This window comes from Colossoma macropomum, unplaced genomic scaffold, assembly GCF_904425465.1.
Source record: "Colossoma macropomum unplaced genomic scaffold, Colossoma_macropomum, whole genome shotgun sequence".
In the NCBI taxonomy this organism is placed as follows: domain Eukaryota; kingdom Metazoa; phylum Chordata; class Actinopteri; order Characiformes; family Serrasalmidae; genus Colossoma; species Colossoma macropomum.
In genome coordinates this window covers 19661-38349 of record NW_023495404.1, presented here as the reverse complement: position 1 = coordinate 38349, position 18689 = coordinate 19661, and the positions used below count along the sequence as shown (strand labels likewise).

General features: G+C 42.1%; 1 protein-coding gene across 6 annotated transcripts in view; it reads left to right on the top strand.

Annotated features, from left to right (window-relative positions):
- Window positions 1-18689, top strand: part of LOC118802060 (ribonuclease inhibitor-like) — an 86995-nt gene that overhangs the window by 52375 nt on the left and 15931 nt on the right. For all 6 annotated transcript variants that reach the window (XM_036562517.1, XM_036562518.1, XM_036562515.1 and 3 more), the window contains one exon: window positions 7937-7983. In XM_036562517.1, the coding sequence (XP_036418410.1) occupies window positions 7937-7983 (47 nt within the window). The remainder of the gene's footprint in view (window positions 1-7936; window positions 7984-18689) is intronic.

Here is an 18689-nt window from a genome sequence, read left to right as displayed (position 1 = left end):
TGTTTCTGTTTATCACATTGTCATGGTTGTTTCTGTAGGGTAAAGGGAACTGGTATTAATAAATACAGTACATTGTATTGATAGGAAAATAATCCATGTTTTGACATTCAGGTTTGAGCAGATGAGCACATTTTACTGGTTCTGGAAATGGCACGTCTGTCTCCTTAACACAGAAAACGTGTCTTCCCAGTAGTAGGGGGCTCTAAGGGTGTGATGTCTTTGACACAGAGGAATACAGCGCATGTTCTTCTGTGAAGAAGTAGTGTTTCCATTTTAAGCCGAATACATTTTCTTGTTTTTAGAATGTGTTTAAATTATTAGTCCCTCTGAGCATCTGCCTTGATGCACTGTGTTCAGCTATTTGATAATTTCTCTGTATTTTCTGGAACAGTGAGTGACAGTGTCAGCCTTGCTCCACGTTTCCTGTAGGATCACAGTGTCAAGGTCTTTGATACAGACTTGAAAGTCACTGTTTAAGTTTTTCAAGCCCAAATTAACATGAGCTGAAGCAGTAACATCAGTATGAAATTAATTGAATTCTGAAGCAAATCATGCATAAGGTTAATGCAAAAAGGGAAAGATTAATCACTTCTCTAACAGTCAAGAGCCATGTGCAGGAGTGGCCTGATATGCAAACAGAATGAACATGTTTTCACTGGTTGAGGAGAGATGTGGTTTTCTTGCTGTGTTTGGTGTGTTTGAGAGCTGAGAGCTCCAGGTGGCTCCAGTAGAATGCTAAAGGCTTTTCTCTGTACTGATCATTCTGGAGTGCATTTCCTTTCATCACTACTTCATTAACTATATATATATATATATATATATAACTATATATACTTTCTTGATCAGATGGTAAGGCTGAAGCTAATATCAAAACTAACCATTACTGGCCTTCATCATATGTGAATTTTTTATTTTTATATTATTTTTATATTTTGTGTGGTGGTAATAGTAGCTGAATTAGTAGTAATAAAAGGTGTTACAAATAAATAACAAACATAAAAACAAAACTGTACACATATCCAGGACTCTTATGTTGACAACAGTGATGTTTGCGTTTGAATGGACTATCAAAACTTTATTGTTCTGAGCATGGACACTATGCTGTCCACTGTTGTCTGCACTGGATGCCGTATATTTCTACTTTATCTGTGGATTTGCTTCAGAATTCGATTCATTTCATACTAATGTTACTGCTTTAAGTTTCAGCCGTGTGGTTAATCTGGTGTGCAGCATTTTATCCTACTTTATTTTGAAAGACAATGGCATTAGCCTAGCTTTTTTCTGTTAGAGATCCTCCTTTAAGGACTGTCTGAGTTCTTTATCATAAACAGGCTGCTGTGTAACATGAACAAAGCAAGACCTGATTACAGTTTTCTATGGCAGACAGGTATGGAATGGTAATGTTATCTAGGCAGCTAGTTTGTGATATTGTTAGTTAATGTTTTTGTTCTTGCACATGTTACTTGTTACTTAGTTGTTTCCTAGTAAAGTTTTATGTGACTTATAAAGTGTTTTTTTCTTCCAAATGGTTCTTCATGTATTTGTGTATGTAGTTTGTATAATATTTTATCCTTTACTGTAGGGAGCACAAACACTGTTAACTAATGATGAAGTATTAGTAATAATACATTATTCCTGTTATTTGCTCATGTGAATGCTGTAGGATAGTTTATCCCTTTACTGTAGGGGGTATAAATACGGTTTACTAATGATGAAGCATTAGTTATAAGACATTACTCCTGTTAATTGCTCGTGAACTGAGCAATGGCTGGCTGAGTGACGAAATGCAATTAGGCCACTGACTGAAATTGCGTTTTATGTCATATTAATGACATGTCTTTATAAACCTACTCAGAGGTGAGTGGTAACTAGTTACATTTGCTCATGTACATGTACTTCAGTGAAATACTGATGGACTCCTGAGTATTTTCAAATCAAGTCAAGTCAGCTTTTATTGTCAATGCTACAATATGTACAGGACATACAGAGTATTGAAACTGCGCTACTCTCAGACCCCATAATGTTAAAGCAATAATATTAAATAGATGGTAAACAGGAAAAGTGTGAATTTAAATAGACACTAAAAAACACTAAACACTAAACACTAACCGTAAAAAATAAACATTATCATATTACTTTTACTTGTATTAAAGTATATTAGTGAGTAAAGAAATTCATTTTTTGTGTTTAATTTCAGTTTGTTTTTATGGTGACAATATTTGTACTGCTTTGTGATTGGTTACATCTCTGACTGTGGAGCTTTGAAAAGAGAAAGAGAAGAACAGAGCCGCACAATCTTCAGTTCCTTTTCTGATAAATGCTGGAGGTACTAAGCAGTTCCACTGCAGTACTCAGTATCTAAGTAGTTTTTCGACCTAGTTCTTTTGTATTTCTGCTCATGGTTTTTTGGGGGGAAAGTACTTTTACTTAATTATTTTATGCAAGTGTCAATACTTTTACTTGAGTACTGATTTAGACTATTTTACCCTCCTCTGAACCCGATTATGAAGTGTCAGTGTTTGTTTTGATGCTGCTTCAGTAGCCGCAGCCTCAGCAATATTTGCTAGCTAACATCTCTGAAGAACATCAGGCTGTTTTCATACCTAGTTCATTTTCTAAAGACGCACCACAGTTTGTTTATTTGTGATATTTTATCTTTTTCTTTTAGTTTGGATGGAGGACTGCAAGGGCTAAAGTGGTAATTACACACGTGGGTGTTTGTTTCTTGATCAGAAGTTTTACAGGGATGAAAGCACCCTGTTACTTTCACATTCACCACCATGAAAACATAAAAACAGAAAATGGAGATGCTTATCATCTATGTGTATAAAGATTTTAATTTAACCAAATCAGGTCTCTGATGCTTGACCAAACATTTGCTCCACAATCCATAATCAAATGCATTATTATTTTATTGCTGGTCTTCTGTTATTTACAGCTTATCATTTATCATCACAGCAGAAACGATACTCTTTCTAAAGAGTCACATGTTAAAGCAGCAAATTATGCAGACTGTACAACAAAAAAGTGCACTGGAAAAAACGTGCTCTGGTGTTAAATTTCCTTGTGAATTAGCGCAGTTCAGTTGTTTGGTGTGGACCTGAATACGAGTGCAGTGTTCGCATGTCAAAATCGAACTGAAGAAAAAGTTGGACAGGTTCGCACCATCCACGGCAGGTCTGAAAGCATCTCCCAGCTGAAATGGAGATTCTGATTGGCTCTGCCGCTCAGTTTTACTCTGCCTGCTCGTGCTGATTAGCGCTTCATGCAGTTTAGGGAAAGCAGAGGTTTTTATGTGCATCCTGAACTCTAAAAGTACTGGGGCATTGCTCCAGTACTTTGAAAGTGGTGGGTCAAATGCCCGCTTGTGGTTCTGGTTCCTGGATCTGGTTCAGGTGGTACCAGAATTTACAACATCTTTTCTAAATGTCCAGAATGAGCGGAAATCTGCCCAGCTCTGCTCTGTTGGCCAGATTGGAAACACCTCTGTTCACCTGCAGGATGTTTGTTTTTACAGAATTCAAATAACTTTGAATCTGAGAGTGTTTTTCGCCGATTTTCATTTCTTTATTTGCTCTTTTCCTTAGATTTCACGGTCATATAACATTGGTTCGATTATTAATTAGAATAATTTTAACCAAATTGCAATGGGTGTTTGAATTTAGATAATGTAATAAAATCTGTCAATTTCTGTCAATTATATAATTGCTGATTTAAAATCTTCTCCTGAATGTAATATCAGACTAAAATCTGTGTAGTTGATGGTGTGAGGTATTAAGGCATTTCCAAAAATAAACTGACATTTCTTCTCCTGTAATCTGGATTTGTTTATTTGTCTATATTTGTCAAGGACCCAGTCTTTACTGTAAGTCTCCAATATTTATAGATTCTGATGTGCGTCTTTTGTTGGCCCTAATAATACTAAATCGTCTGCGTCCATTAGACAATTTATTTTTTTACCTTCTAAGGTGAGTCCAAGATTAACTGAATTATTTGGTGCCAATTCATTTATATATACATTTAAGGTTAGACTAAAACGGCAGACTTCTTTAGCCCTCTTGTTTTGTTTTGAAATTGTAATATTCCACAGTCCACAGAACACAGACATTTTTCCTCTGGATTTGTTGTGGGTGTGATTTTTAATTTTATTTATAGTCTGTAGGGTGTACTAATCGATTGTCTGCTGTTCAATGTATTGGTAAGAAGCCAGTTTGAGATTTATTGATTATCTTGTGTTTGTTTAGAAATGTTTGAATCCTGATGTTAGTTAAATTACAGAAGATTTTTTCTAATATTCCACTGACACAGATTCCTCTGTAGTTTGTGGGACAGAATGTATTTTCAGTTATAAGGATGGGAGTGATCATGTCTTTGTTCCAGACTTGAGGGAATTTAGCAAAGTATGTAGAATTTTTTTTTCAGATTTCTCTAGTTTTTTTTAGCTATGTGGTTACTTGTTTCTGTGTTTGGAGTCCTTTGTATTCTCAAAAATGAATAAATAAATAGTCCATGTTTCTTCAGATACAGCATTGCGGGACAGAGATCTGACAGGGTCAGTTGAGGTTGTTCCACATCTGCTATTGTCCACAGCACTGCTGCCCAGTGAAGAACAGCATGTAAAATTTTCACATTTTCACACAAACACATCCTTCCATGTACAGTGTTGAATAAATATTGATAAACAGATATCTGCCCTTTCTAATCTGGCATTCAGGTCTCTACATAGAGCAGATCATGGAGACTGGAACATTTTCTTCATGGAGTTCTTGAAAGCATTCTATCTGGTAATAGGTGGAGTTGAAGTGGAATGTATGTTGCACAAAATCTTAATTTTTATTCTGCATCTATTTCCTGTATGTATTGATTTAATTAGATTGCATGTTTTACTCCTACATCACTTTCAATATGCCTGTAAGATAATCCTTGGTGCCAAATGGAATCAAAAGCCTTTGTCTATAAAGCATTCAAATACTTTAGATTTATATTTTTTGATTAGGGTGTGTACGTGTGAATATGATCAGTGGTGCGATAATTTGATAAGAATCTAATTTGTCTTCTACTCAAGACATTGTGGCCAGTAGGCAAGTTTAAAAATCTACAATCTAAGATGTTACACAGTAACTTGCCCAGATTACTGTTCATACTGACGCCTCAGTAATTTTAAGGGTCAAATTTACATTTACATTTACAGCATTTAGCAGATGCTCTTATCCAGAGCGACTTATAAAAAGTGTTGATACCCAGAGAAAAAGAAACACAGCGCAGTGCAATACATTTCAATAAGTGCAGTACAATACATTACAATTAATTACTTAACTCTTATTTTACTTAATTCTTACTTAAGTGCTCATTTAAGTGTTGTATAAAAAGTCTGCGTTTGAAGACCGTGAAAGACTCTGCTGTTCGCACAGCCAGTGGGAATTTGTTCCACCACCTGGGTGCCAGTACAGAGAAGAGTCTTGATGCTTGTCTTCCATGTGTTTTGAAGGATGGCGGGTCAAGCCGAGCTGTACTCGAAGCTCGAAGGGCTCGTGGTACAGTTCGAGTTTTCACCATTGCCATCATGTAGAGAGGGGCTGGTCCGTTTTTGGCTGTGTAGGCATCAGCGTTTTAAATCTGATACGTGCAGCTACAAGAAGCCAGTGAAGGGAGCACAGCAGTGGAGTGACTGAACTCAGGAAGATTGAAGACGAGCTCGGCTGCTGCATTCTGGATGAGCTGCAGAGGTTTGATGGCCGCGTAGGAAGACCAGTCAAGAGCAAGTTGCAGTAGTCAAGCCTTGAGATGACAAGAGACTGAACGAGCACCTGGGTGGCCAATCGAGTGAGGAAGGGTCGAATCCTCCGGATGTTGTACAGGAGAAACCTGCATGGCCGAGCACACGCTGAGACTTATAGCCAAGATGGTAAAACTGACATGTTGTGGCTCCCTAGGTGGTTTCATTTTTGTTGATGGACAAAATGGCTCTTCTTAACATTTCAGTTACCGACCCCTGAGCTAAGCCTGCTAGTGAAGGGTGATCAGCGCGTGACCATTTGCTCGAACTGTCTGCGGCTCAGTCAGAGTTGCACAGTTGCCACCAATCCTGTTAACGACCGCATTCTGTGGTTCAGATTTTGGGCGGATTGACTGAAGTCTAGGGTGAAGAAGAAAGAAGAAAAATACACCTCCAGATAACAGCAGTGTTGTTCACCATCACTAATAAACATGTTATTGTTCATACAGCCTGACTGGTGTTTATATTACAAAGCTATTTTTATTGCATGCTCATTTACATTTACAGTTCTGTGTGTTTGGTTAGTTTAGGACTAATACAGTTTTAAGTCTGTATCAAGTCTTTCTTACTTAAACTCATGTACTGAAAAGGCTCCTCTACTGATTTGACCCTTTCAACACCGTCAGTGTCTCAAACTACACGTGCTTTATATAAAAACTGTGTAAATATGTTTGTATAGTTTATTCAATTTAATGTTTTTGAGCTCACTTTTTCTTACAAACATCAGTGGCTGTGAAAAATCACTGAGAGCTGTTTCATTCATTTGTTTTATCTGTTCAAAAATAACAAAAATATTATAAGTTAGGCTATTTTTACAAACTGCACTGTATAATTTAATGTTCTTATGTTAATTTAATGTAAGTTGTGAGTTGGATTACAAACATCAAATTTGTGGTAAATATATTTTATATATAAAATATATATTATTGGTTATATATTATTGATTACTAATGATCAGTATTGGCCCTGAAAAACCATATCAGTCAACCCCCCCCTCCCCCCCTCCCAAACAGCTTTACAATTCCACTGTCACTGATCACAGACACAGTCAGACCACCACACAGTGCATCTCAGTAACTGCACACACCCAGAAACAGACCCCCTTACACCCCCTCAGACCCCTCAAAGATAAACAAAATAATAAATAAATAAAAACAGTGGCTACACCAATGTCTGCACTCTTGTCTTCAGCCACTCTACAAAAGGAGACAAAAGGTAGTTTTCAATTTTTATGCACACATATATAAATGCTGCAGCAGCCTAGACCTCCAGTAAAGTTAAGCTGGAAACCCTATTAGAACCCATAGCCTTGTAGCCTTAGCCCCAGTGATGCTTACACGCACTGTGTGGAATAGGCGCACGCGCACACACACACACACACACACACACTGTTTGTAGGTTATTTCAGTAACTGTAACTGCTGACCCCCTTTGGAAGCTCTCCTTCAGTCACCAGCCTCCACAATTAGCTAAACATAATGAATACCCCACTGTAAGAAGCGCCAGCACTGCAGCATTTGGGACTAGAACAAATGCCAAACCATTCCATTGTATAAAACACATTAAAACCCCCAGCGTTGCTTAGCTTTAACAATTGAAAGTAGTTACCTGTATCTCATCTTTCTGACTGTTTAAGCAGGGCAAAGCACCAAGACTTCATTCAGCTACAGAGTAAATGAAACAACTCATTAAACTTCTACACAGAGATTGTGAACTACCAAAATGCCCACATCAACAAACGTGCTAAAATAATCACACGTACCGTGACTCCATACTACAGTGGCGTTCTGACGGGTCTCGAAACAGCTCAAGATATTCGCGTTTGCTCTCGACTCTGAACACTAGCCTTCCTGCTGGGTCCTAGTGCCCGTCCTGTTTCCATCCCAGCTGGGACCTAGTGTCACACAGGCTACAAATGTACAGACTCAGTGATCATAATGTAGAAAAAGGCTCCATAAGAAACACTTAAAGAAGAACGACTCTGTAATCAGTGTAAACAGACACCACTTTCTCTCCTCACGCAGTAAATATAGACAGAGAGAGACTCAGAGAGAGAGAGAGAGAGAGAGAGAGACAGGAAGGTGAGAACATTTAAATGAGTATATTAATGTGTGTGTGTGTGTGTGTGTGTGTGTGTGTGTGTGTGTGTGTGTGTGTTTAGAGTGGAACATGGAGGTGAGAACAGAATCAAAGCAGGATTGAAGAAATGTAAGTACATACATACACACACTCTCTCTCTCACGCGCGCACACACACACACACACAGACAGACTCACGTACTTGTTTTTGTGAAAATCGTGACATAAACCTACAATACTGGAACACACCTTTCTGAGAGATCTAGAGATGAAAACAGTTCTGTGTTAAAGAAAGTTCATATATTAAGTTCATCAGCTGATATTTTATTATCTACCGTCTTTAAGAGGTCTGAACTCTCACAGTGCAGTCAGGACGTTTTCCAGTTTAAATATCAGGACATGAAAACACACAATTCTCCTGTTCATACCACACTGTAAGGACATGGTGAAAACTAACCACACACAAAGTTCTGACTGTTAAATCAAGAACAGGAACAGAAAAAACTCCAATACTTTAATAATAATCAGGTGTATAAATGATGCATCATGACGCTGCGTAACAAGGCATTATGGAAAATGAATAAGGAATTTATCAGGTCTCTGAAAGTTTAATCAATGACTTCCTCTGATGTTAACATATTCTTTTTAAAATGTAAAACATGAATGATAAGTTGGCTGGTATATTTAATAAATGTCATTCTCTCTCGTAGCCAGTAGTTTACACCATAACATAATTTTGCGAATGCAGACCACGCCTTGGTAAGTTAGATAATGATAGGAGGGGAACTCTGAGGAAAATTTGGGCTGGAGTTCAGTACGGCCTCTGTGGATCGAGAGAGGGCCGACCCCCCTACCAAGATTAAGTGCAGGCATGGACAAAGTGGAGGAGAAGGGGAGGAGGAGGGGTGCGAAATTTCGTCACGAGTGGGAGGAGTGAAGGAGTGGTATTTATAGGAAGCTGAAATTGGGAAGGAGGAGTTAAGGCGTGGTCTTTCCTCAAACTTCAGTTATGCCATAACTCCATTTTGTGAATGCAGACCACGCCTTGGTAAGTTAGATAATGATAGGAGGGGAACTCTGAGGAAAATTTGGGCTGGAGTTCAGTACGGCCTCTGTGGATCGAGAGAGGGCCGACCCCCAAAAATTCCAGATTAGATGGAGGCCAGCTGTTCGTGAGCTTGGCGGAGGTCCTGGATTTGCGTGCGTATGTAGCCATGGTAAGCTTGCGAGGACCATCGTCCGAGTAGTTGGACCATATGGTCGGGGAGCCCTTGGCGAGTAGCAGAAGAAGCTGCTCCAATTCTGAAGGAATGAGCAGAAAATTGTTCCGGAGGGTAACCAGATAATGAAAGAACTAGGCGTAAGAGTTTGTGGAACCAGCGACGGGAGACCACGGAGCCGGTTTCTGTAATGAAAAGTGGGTCTGATTGTTGGGCGTTTTGAGAGAGCCTGAGTTGGAGTAGCTGTGCCAGAGGCTCATATGGGCTCAGATAAGAGTTGATTTTAAATAAGTACAAAGGAATGCTTTTACCAAACTGGTTTGTTTTGCTGTGTTTGATGTTGTAGATCATGGTATCTGAGTTTAACATGGTTAAGTCTGATAGGCAGGGATGTAGAGCAGGGTTGAAAGCTTCTGTTTGAGCTGTATATTCTGAGCATCTCAGGAATCCGAAAAAGGCGAGGAGAAACAGAGCTTCTAATGTAGTGGATAGTTCTTTGGGGAAGAGACCAGCACGGAGTGTCTGAATGCAGTGGTGGAGTATGTCAGAGGTTAAGGGCAGCTGGCGTGGTGGAAGGCGAGGTTCATTTCTTTGGATTCCTTTTAGTAAAAGTATAATCTGAGGGTGGTTAGCTGTTGTGTGTTGGGTTCCGTTGATAAGCTTTGTAAAGAAATTGATCCCGGCTAAATAGACTTTTAAGGTGGAAGAGCGAATGGCTAAATATGAACTGGCAAATGTGAGGTAAGCAGCTGTCGTTGACAGATTGTCTGAAGGGAACGGAATGCTGTGGAGTGCGTGGAAGCGCTGGAAAGATTTCCATCCGGACCAATAGGTTGACAGGGTACGAGGGGCAACTGCGCTTAAGATTATTTCTTGAGCTTGGAGGAGGAGCTGAAAGAACTGCTGGTCAGTTGGAGGATTGAGTCTGAAAATGGAGGAATTGGTGTCGGATGAGGCTCTGCTTGAGGTGCCAAGGCTTTGAATTTCTGAAATTGAAAACGAGAGAGAGAATCAGCAATAGCATTTGAATGGCCTGGGATGTGAATGGCTCGAAGAATAAATTGATGTTTGATTGAGTGCCAAGTCAGGCGATGTAAGAATGGCATGAGTGTCAGGGATTTAGATCGTCCTTTGTTTATCATATGAACAACAGCAGAGTTGTCGGAGTGGATAAGGATCACTCGTCATGTCCATTCGTGTCCCCAAAGGAGTGCGGCTATGACGGCCAGGTAGAGTTCCCACAAGACAGAGGAATCACCTGATTCAAATGAAAGTGAAGCAAACTCCGGAGGCCATTGAGAAGCGAACCAGCGGCCGCCATAGAAGCCGCCGAAGCCTATCGAGGGAGCAGCATCAGTGAATAGTTGCAGATCTTCAGGGACTAGGATAGCGTCTTCGTGGAAGAAAGAGATGCCATTCCATTGCTGAAGGAGGAAGAGCCAGAAGCGGAGTTCCGAGATACATGCGTCATCCAAGGAGAGGCGGTGTTGAAGTGAGGGAACCGAGGAGGCAATGCTGAGGAGGTGGGAGATAAAAGAGCGACCTTGAGGTATTATTCGAATTGCATAATTGAGATGCCCAAGAAGAGGAGCTGGAGCTTCGAGCATTGAGGCTGCAGCACAAATTCTGACAGGGCAGTAGCAATGCGATCCAGCTTATCGGGTGGAAGGGAAGCCTGAAACAAGACTGAGTCCAGCTGAATGCCAAGGAACTCAAGAGAGGTAGATGGACCCAATGTCTTCTCCGGAGAGAGGGGGATACCGAGACGCTGAAATGCAGAGGAGAGGGTGCGGAGGCCATACGCAGGTGGGGAGGAAGGGGGGACCGCCACGAGGAAGTCATCGAGGAGGTGAAGCACGTAGGGTAGTCTGCAAACATTCAGCAAGATCCAACACAAGGCTTCGGCCAGAGTGTCGAAAATCTTGGGGCTGCTTTTGCATCCGAAGGCGAGTCGAACTGCAAAGTAAAATCTGCCATCCCAGCAAACTCCGAACAGATGCCAAAAATCAGGGTGCAGAGGGAGGATCTTAAAAGCCGAGACAATGTCAGCCTTGGCGAGCCAAGCTCCACGGCCGGCCTGCTTGATGAGCGATATAGCATTGTCCACGGTAGCGTAGTGAAGAGAGAAATCAGAGCTAGGCACGAGGCTGTTGATGGATGGTTCTGAAGAGCCGTGAGGGGCAGACAAATCAATGATGAGGCGTTTCTTGCCGGAGTATTTACGAGTGGCGACGCCAATAGGATTGACGCGATAGGTGGAGAAGGGAGCAGAAGCGAAAGGGCCGATCATGAAACCCTCCAAAACTTCCTTGGCTAAAAGAGAAGACACAACATCAGGCTCGGACAGAGCGGAGAGGAGGTTGCGACATGAAAGGGATGAGGCAGGAAGCACAGCGAGTCCAGGAGAAAAGCCAAAGATGAGGCCGTCCAGCAAATACGAGACGAAAGAATGATCAGGATGGAGGGAGAGGTCAGCAGCGAGAGCAGGGACATTGACGGGAGTAGAAAGATGCCGAAGTAGTCATTTGGGCCCAAACTTAGGAGGGTGAAGGGGACATCCCGATCTAGAATGAGCGTGGCCACAATGAGAGCAGACGTGGAGGAACTTGCACGAAGAGGAAAAACAACCAGCGGAGTTGAAATTATTACAAACCATCCGTCCCCCGAGGAAAAGCAAACGCCGCCCGTGGCTATCGCGGGAACTGGAAGTCGTAAAGATAGGGGCGGGGGCTGCCGTAGGAGCTGAGGGTACGGCAGTGCGGGGAGCGGGAGGGGGCGGAGCAACGAGATTGCAGGAGGAAGCGGGGTGAGACGGGCAACCGCAGAGCTCACAGGAGAGAGCAGTACGACCAGCAAAAACGCGACAGTAGAGCTCAAGGTCCAGGTAGCCCCAATATGTAGACATGTTCCACTGCTGAAGACGGGCAGACGCATGGGCCGAGAACAGACGATGGTAATCGTAGAAGCCCGACCCTCCAAATCGAACGGCGAGGTCCAAGATGATAGAAAGATAGTCATCCAGCTCCTGACGCCGCGATGGGAAGGCTGAGCAGAGTACATCACGGTAGATGGAAAAAGCGAGTGCGAACTCAGGAGTGGTGAGGACCTTAGAGGTGCGAGGATCGGCACACTTGAGGGTGAGAGAAACATCGCCGGCGTCGATTGTACGGGGAGCACCGGAGGCAGCGGAAGGGTGAAGTAATGAAGGGAGACTGACGTCCGCACCTTGGAGGATCCGTGCACGCAGGGCAGAAGAGACGAGAGGTGGATTGAAGAGGCGGGCCTCGCTGGGTGGGACAGCAGGAGGAGCGGTGTAGAGGGAAAACGAGGAGTCGGCGAGGAGGGGCCGAGGCTGGGCTGGCAGTGACTGCGACTGGAGACCTGGGATGAGATGAGAAAACGAGGCAGAAGGGCAAGCAGGGAACGTCATAAAAGAAGGAGGAAACAGGTACGAAGAAAGGGGGAGGGGCTGGGATGATGAAAGGAAGGGGAGGGATGATAAAGGGAGGGGTTGGGATGATAAAGGGAGGGGTTGGGATGATAAAGGAAGGGGTTGGGATGATAAAGGAAGGGGTTGGGATGATAAAGGGAGGGGTTGGGATGATAAAGGGAGGGGTTGGGATGATAAAGGAGGAAGCTGAGAAGAAGGAAGAGACATATCCAAAGGTGGGGCAGAAAAAGGCTGGGAAAATATAGGGGGAGAGAGCCGAGAAAAAACAGAAGCAAGGCATGCAATGGGGGCGACGACAGTGCTGGCAGGGCCAGCAACGGAGGCAGGCTGCCTGGTAGCGGGTCCGGGACATCCAGCGGAGGGCGGCACATCAGACGAGGGGGCGTCCGGGGAGTCGGTGACGTCATCACGCGCCGGGGCCGTGGGGAAGGTGACGCGATCAGGGTGCGCCTTAGCAGCGGAAGGCAGGCGCTGTTTACTCCCGAGAGACTGCACGTACAGGGAGAAAAGCTCTGCCTTAGGTGCCGTGCGGGCGAAATAAACGTGCCGGTCCCTAAGGACCTTCTGCAGTTTAGCAACGGTCCAATCGGAGATAGACGGAGGTCTAGATTTAGAGCAGGAGGGGCGCGGGAGCGCCGGATCCGGGGGAGTCGCGGGAATCCTCGGCTCTCGACGGCCGCGTCGCGTGCGCGGAGACTGCGCCGGAGCGGGCGGGGGATCCGGGGGCTCTCGTACGGCGCGCAGCGTCTCCCGAAAGAGCCGGCGTGGCGAGACGAGGAGCCGGAGGAAGCCGAGGCAGCAGGCGTGTTGGGAACCGCGACGACGGACCTGAGCCTGGGTGCAGGACGCGCGGATCCCTGGGAGGAAAGGTGCTGGCTTTCTCTAAAGAGGTCGTCATCGGAAGCGACAATGTCGAGGTCCATGAGGACGAGATGATAGCAGGTAAGCAGCACGAAGCCGGGTCGGTGCGAAATTTCGTCACGAGTGGGAGGAGTGAAGGAGTGGTATTTATAGGAAGCTGAAATTGGGAAGGAGGAGTTAAGGCGTGGTCTTTCCTCAAACTTCAGTTATGCCATAACTCCATTATGTTACACAAGGAGCAATATAATAAACAGTGAACAGTGAAAAGGAACCACCATAGATTGATCATCCATTATAGATGATTATTCATGGATTGATCACCATAATTGATCATTCTCAGCACAGCTGTGGCACTGAAATTGTAGTGTGCTTTGCTGGAACACAATGTGTGTAAGGGCTGGGCGACACAATGATACAGTGATAAATTACATCACAATATGGTTTTCAGTCAGAAAATTGAAAAAGTGCATTTATTAGGAATATGAATTCTGACTAACTTGATATGTGAGTAACAGTTAATGAACAGACACTCTGTTAACCACAGAGAAGGAAATCACAATAATAATAAAATTAAAAAAAGAACATCAGCTGAAATTAATGTAGGACTGTATGTTTACTTATTAGGTGACAGTGCTGGTGTTAGGATTCTCAAAAAATATGGAGCACAAAATCTTACAGCACACAAAAGAAGACACTTGTATTTTTATTATTCATAAACAGCCAAAAAAATCTGAAAGTTGTTGTTTTACTAAGTATCAGAGAGTTAACATCACAGCTGACTGGTACACTGGATACTGATGAGGACTTTTCATGTTTTTTCCTCAGTGGATTAAGTGCAAACAGTCAGCTTGTCAGAGAAAAACATCTTTTCATTGTTTCTGGAAGGATCAGCTAGAGTAGTTAACTTAGTGAACAACACACCTTAATGCATTTGTGTTTCAGAGCAGCAAAGTTTAACACTATAATACTCACAAATCCAAGTAAACAGTCACATTAAAACATCACATTCATTGAATTGTTATTCTGTATGTTTTCTCCATTTTCCTATAATGAAACGTATGTAGTCACAGTGATTTCAGTGTTCAGAAATTGGTACCTCAAACGGTTAACCAAGCATTCATGCACACATCATTATCATAGAAACCAGTTTACTGTTTGCCAAATTGAAAACTAGTCAAATTAACATGCAGCCTAATAATCCGTTAATAATCTGACAAATAGCTCAATCGGAATATATTACATGAGGTGTCCATGTAAACACCTCAATCGGAATAGACTAGTCTAATTGAGGCCATTCGGAATACAGTTTATATCCGATTGAACAATGATCTTTAAAAGACGGCGGTGGGACGGACGTCCAGCTTATGTGTCTCAGAACACAACGTCTTCCTCTCGGCCTTCTTTAAAGGACAGGTGAAGGACATTTTCCTGAGTCTCACATCATTTTAAAACAGTTAAAAACACAAGTGCTGCTCACTGCTGCTCATCTCACTCTGACTGGACTCACATGATACTCATTGGCATGGTAACGTCTACACTAAGAGGTTCTCTATGCATGTGTTATAAGTTTGGATCGTATTTCTCGTAGTGAGCATGTAAACAGAGATTTTCATCAGTGTTGAGTAGAGTGAGAATAAACACCTCAGTCTGAATCTATAACTGGAATTATTCAATCTGATTGGCAAAAATCTATGAATTTTGCATGTAAACACAAACATTGAGTGAGTGAATCTACACTCATTGTCCATTTTATCATCTCCACTGCCCACCAGGTGCACTCTGTAGTATGTGGTAAGACTAATTACAGACTTTTCTAGAATTAGCCAGTTCTTCAGTGGTCAGGACCCCCACAGGACCACCACAGAGCAGGTATTATTTGGGTGGTGGGTCAGTAACACTGACATGGTGGTGGTGTGTTAGTGAGTGTTGTGCTGGTACAAGTGGATCAGACACAGCAGTGCTGCTGGAGTTTTTAAACACTGTGTCCACTCACCGTCCACTCTATTAGACACTCCTATCTTGTCAGTCCACCTTGTAGATGTAAAGTCAGAGACGATAGCTCATCTGCTGCTGCACAGTTTGTGTTGGTCATCCTCTAGTCCTTCATCAGTGGTCACAGGACGCTGCCCACAGGACGCTGGTGGCTGGATGGTTTTGGTTGCTGGACTATTCTCAGTCCAGCAGTGACACTGAGGTGTTTAAAAACTCCAGCAGCACTGCTGTGTCTGATCCACTCAGACCAGCACAACACACACTAACACACCACCACCACGTCAGTGTTACTGCAGTGCTGAGAATGATCCACCACCCAAATAGTACCTGCTCTGTGAGGGTCCATGGGGGTCCTGACGACTGAAGAACAGGGTGACAAAGTATGCAGAGAAACAGATGAACTACAGTCTGTAACTGTAGAACTACAGAGTGACACTATGTGGTCAGTGGAGCTGATAAAATGGACAGTGAGTGTAAAAACATGTAAGTGGACTTAATGAAGTGTCTGGTGTGTGAACGTCTACAGTTATTATTTTGTAAAGCCAGTTTATTTTTGAATAATTTTGTTCTCCTTTTGTGCTTCTAAAGTTTCTTTTGTTCTACTTAAATGTTTAGCCTGTTAGCACAAGCACTACAAAGGCTACCAGGTGACTCCATGGCCAGCACAGCATTAACTGAGGAGCTGAGACAAAATAACCCATCCTAAGAATGACCACCTGCTCAATATACAGTAACTTCCATAATGTTCTGGAATACGCAGATCAGTGAGTTAAGAGTATCAACCAAACTGTATTTATATATTTCTAAAACAACACGACATTCAAATGTTTAATCCAAGACCTTTGTTTACCATTTCTTTAGCTCCTGTAAGAGTTAATGCTAATGTTATGATGCTACAGCTGTAAAATCTTAAAATACTCTATCAATTCTATAAACTGTTGTGTGGCTAAACATTTCCATTAACTTAATCATATTATATAAACATATCACTTAATCTGTAACACTGAAGATTACGTTCATGACTTAAAGCTCAAAAACGCCTCTGACAGTAATTTGAGGATAAAAACCTTTAGTTTATAAACCTGAGTTTCTCCAGATCCACTTTCTCCATAGTCACACATCATCTCATCACCTGGTTGACTGTCATGAATCACAAACACAGGTGTGGTGAATCATCTGCACATATTTATTCCTTTGTATGGTCAAAGGACTAGAGGAAGAGTTTTCAGTCCCAGTTCTTCACAGATAACAGGGAAACGTGTGTTTGAGAGAGTTTAAAAGGCGTCTGACGCTCCTTTATACAGCAGAATAACATCTACACAGCTTATGAGCCGAGACAGGTTTGGTGTCTGAAGTTTACTTCTTTAGTTTTAGTATTGGAGCTACAAAGCTAATGTAGCTAACAAGTTCAATTAGCCTCGTAGCTCCAGTGCTAAAGCTAAAGAAGCAAACTTCAGACACCAAACAGGTTTTGGCTCATGAGGCTTGTGAGGGGAAAACTGGATGAATTTGATTTTTCAGTGAACCGTTCCTTTAGTTTCACAACATTTTAAAGTAAAAACACACAAAGTTGCTCCTGCAGAGTGAAACACTTTACGAGTGTAAAATCAGGATGGTCAGTACTGACAGTCTCACAGTCCCAACTGTGTTTGTATGTGTAGTCACAGCATTTAGCAGCTTGTCTGTTTTTGTCACCCAACTGAAACCAAGACCACATTGCTGCGCTAAGTCAGACTGTATTCTGACTGTCTGACATCTTAAATTATATTTATACTGGAGCTCCTGCCAGTGAAGACCCCTCCATGTCGTTTAACACATCATATAGATTCTAACTCCAATCATACAGTCCTAATTTAACTGTGTGAATATGGAAAACATGCCACTGTTCACTGCCATAACATTATTTAACCCATTTGGAAACATAAACCTTTATGAAGAATGAAGAACTCTGTCTCCAGTTCCTCTGTTTAGTCTGTGGATGTTGTGATACGCTGCAGGGCATCACTTATCGGGGTGATTCTCCGCCGCATCATCAAACTGCATGAACATGTTGTTGGTTATTGACATGCTTAGCCAGCAACAGTCAAATTAATAATTTCAGTGTTCCACACTTTAACATGTGTTTATTAAGGTAACGTTAGGCAGGATAACAGATAACTGGGACGTTATTTTTCCAAAAATCCAATAGTGTTTTTAATTAAATGTAAATAAGAAGCTGCAGAGTCATTTCTAAAGTAATGTTGATGTTTGTGCTTTAAGGGCCGGTAAACCGTTCTGTTGAGATCAGAACATCTTTAAAGTCTCCTTAGGCTACAACCATATCGCCTTTTGTAACATTCACACATATTCTCAACCTGGGAAGCACTGTACAGTTTCAGGTACTCCTGAAGAGAACAGCCCTGATCCAGCTCATTAACTGATTATGGAGCCCTTCATTAGCTGGATCAGCTGCTCTGGGGAACAGGATTAAGAGACACAGCCTTCTACTAATTAACCTCTGCACCGTCATGTTTAGAGCATCAACTCCTTCCTGCCGTGTTGCTTGAATGTCTGCTGCCGTTACCATTAGCCAGCTGCACTGGACTCAACAGCAGCAATGTATTTATTCACTTTATACCTGAACACAGAGACAAACAACAGATAATCATTTACACCAGAGAAATACATAAAGAACACAAGAACAATCAGCTGAATTTGGCTTCTTGTCCAGATTTTCCGATCCACCTTAAATGATGCTCATTTGCACAGGCGTCAGAATGTAACTGTGGTGTCGTTTAAGGTGGAACGGAAAATTTGAAGGAGAAGCTGGTGAATAAGAACCCAACTTCAGCTTCATGTTTGCACTATTACATGTTCACAGACTGCACCAGAATATAAACTACAGTGATATATTATTGAGCCGACTACTATTTGTAGATTAATAATTTTGTTAAGAGTCCAACAAAGTAATGTAAACTAGCTGGCATTGTCGCTAAGGGTATTAGCATTTATGCTAACCGCTACAGGTGTTTATTGTTCATATTTCGACTTTGGCCCAATCAGAAATACACAGTTACACTTAAATATTAAAACCACTGACTGGATAGAAACGAGACTAACTAAATGAATTGTATGATAAAAAACAGAGGCATTGTGGAAAAATGCATCAGACACAACCATAAATAAATAAAATCCTTTTGTGCACATATCATTATACGCAATGCAATTTCTTTTTTTTTCTTTTTTTTTTGCCTTCATTGGAGGACTTTTGAAGTTTTATGATACATTCTTGAGGGAGGATATATAAGCAAAAACAAACATATAGATTAATAA